At 51.5% G+C, this 10424-nt stretch overlaps 1 protein-coding gene across 1 annotated transcript in view; it reads right to left on the bottom strand.

Annotated features, from left to right (window-relative positions):
• The window catches only part of ABLIM2 (actin binding LIM protein family, member 2), a 125017-nt gene that overhangs the window by 30783 nt on the left and 83810 nt on the right, over positions 1–10424 (bottom strand). The window contains exon 16 of the mRNA XM_006893669.1: positions 2223–2284. Within this exon, the coding sequence (XP_006893731.1) occupies positions 2223–2284 (62 nt within the window). The remainder of the gene's footprint in view (positions 1–2222; positions 2285–10424) is intronic.

Genomic DNA, 10424 nt, shown 5'->3' with positions numbered 1-10424 from the left:
GGTCAGTGAGGGAGAGGAGGTTCAGTGAGGGAGAGGGGGGTTAGTGAAAGAGAGGGGGATCAGTGAGGGAGAGGAGGGTCAGTGAAGGAGGAGGGGTCAGTGAGGGAGAGGAGCATCAGTGAGGGAGGGAGGTCAGTGAGGGAGAGGAGGGTCAGTGAGGGAGGGGGGTCAGTGAATGAGAGGGGGGTCAGTGAGGGAGAGGAGGGTCAGTGAGGAAGAGGAGGGTCAGCGAAGGAGGAGGGTCAGTGAGGGGGGTCAGTGAGGGAGAGGGGGGTCAGTGAAAGAGAGGGGGGATCAGTGAGGGAGAGGAAGGTCCTCCACAAGATGGGCAGACACAGTGGCTGCAGCAATGGCTCAAATGTGGAGAGGAAGGGGAAGGAGCAGGCCAGTCTGTTCGTGGGGTTCAGGGGTGGGGGCTCTAGGGGTGAATGGCTCTAGGGATGCGGGGCTCTAGGGGTCTGCACTGCTAGTGATATGGGTTGCTAGGAGTGACAGCTGATTCCACAGCATCTAAAGACAATATCAAAGCATGTCCCCCCACCGCCCTCTCTGTCCCCCACCTCCCTCTCTGCCTCCCCACCTCCCTCTCTGTCCAATCATCTCCCTCTCTGTCCAGCCACCTCCCTCTCTGTCCCCCCAACTCCCTCTCAGTCTCCCCACCTCCCTCCCTGTACAACTATCTCCCTCCCTGTACAACCAACTCCCTCTCTGTCCAACCACCTCCCTCTGTTCCCCCACCTCCCTCTCTGTCCAACCACCTCCCTCTCTGTCCCCCCAACTCCCTCTAAGTCCCCCCATCTCCCTCCCTGTACAACCATCTCCCTCCCTGTACAACCAACTCCCTCTGTCCAACCACCTCCCTCTCTGTCCAACCACCTCCCTCTGTCCCCCCATATCCCTCCCTGTCCCCCCACCTCCCTCTCTGTCCCCCATCTCCCTCCCTGTCCAACCACCTCCCTCTCTGTCCAACCACCTCCCTCTTACTCTCTTGTTCTTGGATCAGAGTTGACTCATAGCTGACCCCATTGTCAGCGCCCCCCCGAGGGTGAACTGCTAGAGTTTCTGGCAAATTCCTCAGGCTGGAATGGTTTGTCTCAGAGGGGCCAGGCTACTGCTGACTTGGTCCCACGCTGGGGACCAGGGTCCTTCACTGGCAGGTGAACCATGGGACACGGGGCAAAAGATCTTCTCTAGGGGTGACCTGTCCCAGTCCTAGTGCATGGCCCCCCAAAGCAGGGTGGGGAACCTCAGGGCCATGACTCTCAGGGCTCAGATTTGGACAGGGGGACTTCCGGAAGCTGCCGGAACCACGTGAACCTCTTATCGCTGATGGGGGCAGGGATGCTGCTGCAAGCACAGAATTAAAGATGTGGGAGAAAAACAGGCACCAGCTTCCGGAAAGACTGCTGCATGGACACCTCCCAGCGCCTCCTCTGTCCTGAGAGCTGCTGGGATTTGGAATCAAGCTGGAATGGGCCATGATGCCCCGGTGATGCCCTGGTTAAGCGTTCAGTGGCGTCACCTGGAAAGGTGCTGGTGTTGCTTCTGCTTAGGTTACAGCCTCGGAACGCCATGGGGGCTCCACTCTGTCCTGCAGGGCTGCTGAGTGGACCTGGTGGCAGCAGAGCTTAGTCGTGGCCAGGGAATCCCAGGGAGGCAGTGGATGCTTGGTTCACATCACCTCACTAATCACAGCAGCCCCTTCAGGTCCTTGTCACACAGCTCTGCACGGCGTACAGAGAAGAGCCAGGGAGGGGCCCTGGGGCCTGGTGCTTCTAGGGGTGCTCTCCTCACTGAGCTCTGGTGTGACTGGGGGAAGGAGGGCATGGTGTCAATGGATTCTGGTCTGGCCTTGCCATGTACAAGCGGGGTGGCAGCTGTCACCTTGGGTGGTAGTCAGGCCAGGTAGGTGGACAAATGGGGTCTCCACAGCCTCTCGCTCTCAGCTGTGTGGTTGGCTGCCATGTGCAGGCCCTGGTGATGGACAGTATCACATGCTGGGGTTCTGGCAGGGCAGGGACACGGGGTTCTCACGGCTCCTGCTCCCAGTCATTTGGTCAGGATGTGCCATGCATAGACCAGATGAGGTTAGTTGTGTCAGGAGGTCAGACACGGCCGAGGCACAGGATCTCATGGCCTCTGCCCCCGGCTCTGAGGGGTAGGGGGTCCCTACAGCCCCTGCTCTGAGCTTTGACTTGTGTGTACCAAGGGTGAGCACCTACCTGGTGGTCCAGGCTGTTCTTCCCATGCCGGGGGAGAGAGTCAGATTTGGAACAGGGGAATCCTGAAACAGACACATCACAGCTTTGTCACACACAGAGGGGGAGTGCAGACTGGACAACCGAGGCCTGAGCGGGGCGCTGTGACTCAGGCAAGTGGAAGGTAACACATAGAGCCCCCCAAAGAGCATGGTCATGTCCTGACTCACCCCTGGGAGACGGCTGAGGACAAAGCCAAGGAGGGGCATGACACCCCAAAATTGGCCTGCTGTTCTAGGGCCAGCACCCTGGGACCCTGCATTCAAGGACAGGCTGAGGCCCCAGCATCTCCAGAATGAGCCCTGTCCCCACCTTTCTGAACTGGTTAGGCCCAGAGCAGGGTCACACAGTGTTGGGGGGATTCTTGGTCCCCTCTAGATGACTGTGTCTGAGTTCTGGGGCTGGACCCAGTGAGCTGCGGTCAGAAGCCTTTCAGGTCATTTTTATGTCCACTAAAGTTTAAACACTGCTGCCCTAGAGTCTCAAGGCTGTAGATGACCTTCTTTGCTGACCCCCGCTGCACACTGCTGTCACCCAAGAAGCTTTAAAAACCCCAATGTCCAGCTGCCACGAGGTCACATCAATATGAAGTCACATCCAGCGAGAGTGTCAGCTTCACGGAGGACACTGCTCTCCTCACCCTTAAATACACTTGTCTCAAGTACGTTCCGTCCATATTGGGCATCCCCATCCAATGGTGTCCCAACTTCTCCTTAAATCTCAGCTATGGTTTAAGAAGCTCATGAAAAAAGGTGAGCTATCCTGTTACTGTTGTTTGTCATCAAGTTGGAACCGACCCATAGCTGACCCTCCAGGGTTTTCTGAGAAAATGGTTGACCTTCCAGGTTTTTCCGAAAAACCTCTGAGTTTTAAGAGGTAGAATGTCTATCTGTGTTCCAATGATTATGCAAAGGTGTTTGACTGTGTGGATCATAACAAACTGTGGCTGACTCTGAGAAGAATGGGAATCCCAGAACACTTGATCGTGCTAATGCGAAACCTATACTTGGACCAAGAGGCAGTCAGTCGTCAGAACAGAGCAGGGTAACACTGCATGGTTCAAAATTGGGAAGGGTGTGCGCCAGGGATGCATCCTGTCTCCATACCTTTTCAACCTGTATGCAGAGCAGATTATCCCGGAGGCTGGGCAAGTGTGGCATCAGGATTGGTGGAAGATCTATTAACAATTTGTGTTATGCAGATGACACAACCCTGTTTGCTGAAACTGAGGAGTACCTCAAGCACTTGCTGCAGAGGGTCAAGGACTGCAGCCTTCAGTATGGACTGAAGCTCAATGTCAAGAAGACAAAGCTTCTCACCACTGGACCAATTGGTAGCATCAGGATGGATGGCGAAGAGATTGAGATTGTTAACAACTTTAATCTGCTTGACTCCACAGTCAACACCCTTGGCACCAGCAGCCAGCAAATAAAAAAACGTACTGTGATGGGAAAGTCTGCTGTTAGGGAACTTTCTAAAGTACTCAAGAGCAATGGTGTCTCTCTTGAGACTAAGGTGCCTCTGATACAGGCCATGGTCTTTGCAATCACTTGTTATGCACCAGAGAGTTGGACAATGACTAGGGAGGATAGAAGGAGAATTGATGCCTTTGAGCTGTGGTGCTGGAGAAGAGTATTGAATGTACCATGGACTGTCAAGAAAACAGATTCATCCTGGAGAGGGTTAAACCAGGCTACTCCTTGGAGGCAAGGATTCTGGGGCTTCGTCTGACATACTTTGGACATGTTGTAAGGAGGGACAGGTCCTTGGAGAGGGACATCATGCTTGGGAGGGTGGAGGGACAGTACAGGAGGGGAAGACCCTCTATGAGGTGGATTGATTCAGTGACTGGGGTAATCGGGATGGGTGTGACAGAGGCAATGCGACTGGCACAGGATAGAGCAGGGTTTAGGGCTGTTGTACATAAGGTCGCTATGAGTCACAAACGATGACACATAACATCAAAAACAACAACAAATTGCATGGGAGGAGCTTGCCCGTTCTTCTCCCGTGGAGGAGGTGGTAGATTTGAACCTCATGCCTTTGAGATAGCAGTACAGCTTCTTAGCACCAGGCCACCAGAGCTCCCTGCTACCCTTATTCTCTCTACCTTAAAGTCACCCTTATTTCTACTTAAGATGCCCCAGTGATGTTGCAGGCTAAGCAATGGAGGGACAGCTGAAGGTTGGCAGTACAAATCCCAGTCACTGCAGGGGAGCCCTCCTCCCACACATCTATAGCCATGGATCACCTGTGTGGAGTCCCACTCTGCTCTGTAGGCTGCTATGAGTCAAAACGGACTGGTGGCTGTGGGTTTGGGCTTTCGTTTGCCTCCATCTTCAGCTTCTCTGCTCTCTGGTCCTGTCTGCATATCCAAGCTGCTCTGTTAGCCTTCCTTTTCTGCTTGGAGAACTTCCTTTGTCCTTTTTCTACAGAAAAGTCTGATGGTCACAGATTTATTTAGCTTTCCTTTCAAGAATGCATGTATTTCCCCTCCATTCCTGAAGGCATTTTCATCAAATTTATAGACTTTCATTGTGGCTGTTCTGTTCTGCCACTTCCTTCCGACTCCCATAGTTTCAGACAAGAAATATGCTGTCGTTCAGGTCGGCATCTACCTTCAGGGAAAAATATCTTTTCTGTGTGCCTCTTTCAAAAACTTCCCCTTTATTCTGGTTTTCAAAAGTTTTGTTTTGAGGTGTATTTCTTGGATTGATCCTTTTGGTGTTTATCAATCTCATTGAGTCTGTTTTTGTGTTTCACCAAATTTGGGACATTTTCAGCCTTTGCTTCTTCAAATAGTCTTTTACTTTGACTCCTCTTCTTCAGAAACTCCACTTACACAAACTCTGTCCCACAAGTCCCCATGACTCTGCTTTCTTATGGAATGTTTTCTTTCTACCATTCTAAAGTCAAGGTCTCTGACTGTCATCCTCTGTTATATTCTACCATGCTGTTGGAGTTGGTTTTTTCTTTTTCTTTTAACCCATTCAGTTATTTTTAAATTTTAGTAACTATATTTTTCCATTCTGTAATTAGCATTTGGTTCTTTGCTAAGATTATCTATTATTCCATTTGTGTCAATAGTCTTTGTGATTGCTTCTTGGAATTATGTTATAAGGGCTTCTTTGAAGCCCTAGTCAATAATTCCAGCACTGAATTCATCTCCATGTTGGTATCTGTCAATGTTTTTTCTCACCCATGTTGTTCTTATACTTCTTGGCAGAGTGAGTGATTTTTCCCCCCTGTGTCCTGGGCATTCGGTGGCAGGTGACTCTGGATCCTACTTAAATCATCTGCTTTTGTAGGGTGTTACTCTAGATGTAGCATGCAGGGACCCAAGGATCCAAGGACAGTTTTATTTTTAGACTCTTTGGATTTATTAATAATAATCATTCTGATTTATTAAGTCTAGCTAGCGCTTCTGGTTCTCCTGGTGCTTGACCTCTAAGGTCACCCATGGGAGAGGAATAGCAGGGGTAGTAAAACTGAAAGGCAGAAGGGAGCTCTGGTGGCCTAGTGGCAAGAAGCTGCACTGCAATCCCAGAGGCACCCGGTTCAAATCCACCAGATGCTCTGCTGGAGAAGGAGGGGCAACCTCCTCCTTTACCAGTCAGACCAGATTTGACAGTACACACACAAAATATAATACAATATTTAAAAAACAACCCCGAAGGGCAGAAAGCATTTCTGAGTTGCCCAGGACCAGTGGGATTCTCACTCAACCCCTGCTCATGCCATCCAGCAGAGGTTGTTGTTGTTGTTATTGTTATGTGCCATCAACTACAACTCATATTGACCCTATGAACAATGGCCCTGAACCCTGCCCTACCCTGAGCCAACTTCACTCTCTCTGACACACTTGACCCCACTACCATAGTCAGTATCAAATCATGTCCTTCAGGGTTTTCCTCTCCTATGCTGACCCTCTACCCTTCCAAGCATGATGTCCCTCTCCAAGGACTGGTCCCTCCTGGAATCATGCCCAAAGTACTTGAGACAGAATTTTAAAATCTTTGTTTCCAAGGAGCAACTGGGTTTCACAATCTTCAGAACAGACTTGTTTGTTCTCTTCCCAGTCCATGGTATGTTCAATACTCTTCTCTAGTTCCACAAAAGGCATTGATTTGGGAAATAGCATATGATCAAGAACCAATGGTAATAAAGGAGAAAGTTCAAGTTTCTGAAGGAATTGGCAAAAATAGATGGTGCCAGGAATTGATGGAATACAAACTGGCATATTTCAACAAATAGATGAAACCCTGGATGTGCTCACAAAGTTGTACCAAGAAATCCAGAGGACAGATACCTGGCAAACTGACTGGAAGACATCCACATTTATTCCCATTCCTAAAAAGAAAAAGGTGATTTAACAGAATGTGGACATTATCAAACAATAGCACTCTGGTGGCCTAGTGTTAAGCATCTTTGCTGCATTCCCAAAGGCCAACAGTTTGAATCTACCAGCTGCTTTGTGGAAGGATGGGCAATCTCCTCCTGTGTGGAGGCTGTCATGGGTCAGTTCTGACTCAATGATACACAACAACAACCATTAATATCACATGCAAGCAAAATCATGCTGAAGATTTAAAAAAATTAGAACAAGACATTGACAAAGAACTTCCAGAAATATAAACAGGGTTTAGAAGAGGCTGTTGCTGGGGGGTATCCTTGCTGATGTCAGATGGATCTTGGCTGAAAGCAGAGTACCAGAAGGATGTATATATCTTTAATGAATTATGCAAAAGCATTTGGATACGTGGATCACAACCAGTTATGGCTACCACTGAGAAGAATGGGAATCCCAGGACACTTGATGGGGCTCATGCAAAACCTACACCTGGACCAGGAGGCTATTGTCTGAACAGAACAAGGGAACACTGCATGGTTCAAACTCAAGAAAGGAGTGCATAAGGGATGTATCCTTTCTCCATGTCTTTTCAATCTATATGCAAAACAGATCATTCAGAAAGCTGGGCTGTATGAAGAAGAATGTGGCATCAGGATTGGAGGAAGACTCATCAACAACCTGCATTATGCAGATGACACAACCTTACCTGCTGAAACTGAAGAGGACTTGAAGCATTTACTGCATAATGACACGGACTTCAGTATGGATTACATCTCAATATCAAGAAAATACAGTCTCACCACTGGACCAATAGGCAGTATCATGATCAATGGGGAAAGAATGAGGTTGTTAATGATTTAATCATGTTTGGCTCCACAATTAACACTCTTGGCACCAGCAGTCAGAAAATCAAAAGGAAAGTTGCATTGGGAAAATGTGCTGTCAAGGACCTCTCCAGAGTGCTAAAGAGCAATGGTGTCAGTCTGGAGACTAAGGTGTACATGTGTGCTGGGACACGGAACATGCCTATTACAGGTATGATGGTTGGTAGAGTGTGAACACAGAGCATGCCTGTTACATGTGTGCTGGTGTCTAGGCAGACTGGACCATGGGACGTGACTGTTACCTGTGTGCTGGTGTCTGGGCAGACTGGACTATGGGACGTGACTGTTACCTGTGTGCTGGTGTCTGGGCAGACTGGACTATGGGACATGACTGTTACCTGTGTGCTGGTGTCTGGGCAGACTGGACCATGGGATGTGACTGTTACCTGTGTGCTGGTGTCTGGGCAGACTGGACCATGGGACGTGACTGTTACGTGTGTGCTGGCCTACGGGCAGACTGGACCATGGGACGTGGCTGTTACGTGTGTGCTGGTGTCTGGGCAGACTGGACCATGGGATGTGGCTGTTACGTGTGTGCTGGCCTATGGGCAGACTGGACCATGGGACGTGACTGTTACCTGTGTGCTGAATGTCAATCAGGTTGGAATATAAAACACACCTATTACATGTGTATTGGCTGACGGGCAGACTAGAACATAGAACACGCCTCTTCCACATGTTCTGCTGATGAGTGGGTCATGTCCTGTGTCCGAGCCTTGTCCTCTCTGCTGTCGGATGAAGAGGTGGCACTGGTGCCCTTCCAGCCCTGCTCTCTGCAGGGTCATCCCTAAGGACCCTCTGGTCTCACAGTCTGCCCTGAGCACTGCCCGGTCTGCTCGACGCTCCCGACAGCGACAGATGGCAAGCCACGGAGTCTCAACCATGAACTAGGGAATGCAGAGGCTACTTTGCCCATCAGTAAAGTCCAGAGGTAAAGAGGCAAGAGGAGAGAAGTCACTTCCCCCACCCCAGTGCCTTGTCCTGCCCCTGACTATGAGCCATCACCCTGGGCACATGTCCACGAGCACTGGGTGTGCTGTCCAGTAGAACAGTCCCCAGGCTGGGTCCAAGGCCGGGCAGAGCTCGGTGAGCATTGAACAGGGCCATCAACATGCCACCATGCACAGGTGTCCACAGGGAACCTGCGTGGGGACACAGAGGTGACACCAAAGTCACAGGACGGCAGGGTGGAGCAGCCCTCATGGGGACCTCCCCGCTTCCTGCCTCAAATCCCAAGCCTGGCTTTCCTCTTCTCAGTCCCCAGGGCGAATCCACTGTTCAGCTTCACTGTCCACACCCCACTCCACACCCCTCCCACGTGCTGAACTTGAGGGAGGGACTAGCTCTCCTTAGAGAGCCAAGTTCTTTCCAGCCCCTGCATAGGGAATCCCCCAAGCAGAGGAGTCCTCAGAGAGAGGATGGAACTTAGGGGCTCAGGACCATGGGACTCAGACTAGGTAGGAAGGGGTGGAACTGGCCACATAGAGTCCTCCCTCGTCCCTGGGCAGTAACCAGCATCATTCCTGCTCTTGTGCACAGGTCAGGCTAATCAATAGCCTGATTGATCGAGTCATGCAGGGCAGAGGGTACAGACCAGGCTGTCACTGAATACACGTTTCGGTGTGAGCACATCTTTGGAGTGCCCGGCCGAGAACCACTGGCAAGAGAAGTATGTCACATTATTGTGTCACTGTTGCTTTGTTGTCCAGGTTCCCTGCAGGGACCCAGGACCAAGCTGTACCCACCACCGCCACTCCACTGCCCACCACGTCCAGCAGATGACAGGCGCTCCATAAACCCTGGAGAAGGAATGGTGATGACAGTGAAGCTCACTCCCATGAGAGGTGCCGCTGGTGGGTCCAGGGAGGTGCCTGGCAGTACAGCACCACAGGGCCCACGTGGGCAGTTCCCTGACCCCTCCTCAGGACAGGAGCTGCTCTCACTGTCTCTTTCCCTTTGGTGCCCGGTACAGCATCTGGCACGGAGTGGGTGCTCAGTAAAGACCCACTGAATTCAATGTGTCTCAACCCAACTAACATTGATTGAGCGCTCACGGGGTTGAGTGGCTCACGTGGACTCCTGCACACAGAGCAGAACATTCAGGTGCAGTGGTCCTGCCCTCTGCAGCCACCTTGCTCAGGGGGCATGATCTACAAACACAGTGGTGCTGATGGACTCACATCAGGGGAGCACAGGCGGGGACAGCTGGACCCCTGAGTACACGTGGGCTGCCAGCTCCAGCCACAGTGGGAAGTAGGCTGCTGGCATCAGATGGTGGACAGTGAGGAGCCACCGGTAATACCTGATGTGTGTGCGTCGGGGGTGTTCACTTTGAGACTGCGGATTCCAACGAGCAGGCCACACACCTCTGAAAGTGCCCACATACCCAGCCAGGGTGTCCACCTGTGCTCAGGGGTCCAGCTCTCCACACTTGTGCTCCCCTGCCTTCGTGTGCTCACCTACCCATCTGTGTTTATCTGTCTACCTGTGCTCCCCTGCCCACCTGTGCTCACCTGCTCACCTGTGCTCCCATGTCTACCTGTGCGCACCTGTGTCCACATGCCTACCTGTGTGCCCATGCCCACCTACGCACATGGACCCACCTATGCAACATGGGCTCAGCTACCCACCTGTGTTCATCTGTCTACCCGTGCTCCCCTGCCTACCTGTGCTCACCTGCTCACCTGTGCTCCCATGTCCACCTGTGCTCACCTGCTCACCTGTGTTCACCTGCCCACCTGTGTCACCTGCTCACCTGTGCTCCCCTGCCCACCTGTGCTCCCATGTCTACCTGTGTTCACCTGCTCACCTGTGCTCCCATGTCCACCTGTGCTCACCTGCCCACCTGTGCTCCCATGTCCACATCATCGGTGCTCACCTGCCCACCTATACTCATCTGTTCACCTGTGTCCACATGCCTACCTATGTGCA

Source organism: Elephantulus edwardii, unplaced genomic scaffold, assembly GCF_000299155.1.
Source record: "Elephantulus edwardii isolate Elephantulus edwardi_28Jun2011 unplaced genomic scaffold, EleEdw1.0 scaffold00129, whole genome shotgun sequence".
Classification (NCBI taxonomy): Eukaryota; Metazoa; Chordata; class Mammalia; order Macroscelidea; family Macroscelididae; genus Elephantulus; species Elephantulus edwardii.
Note: the sequence above shows the minus strand (reverse complement) of the source record. Positions and strands in the feature narration are given on the sequence as shown.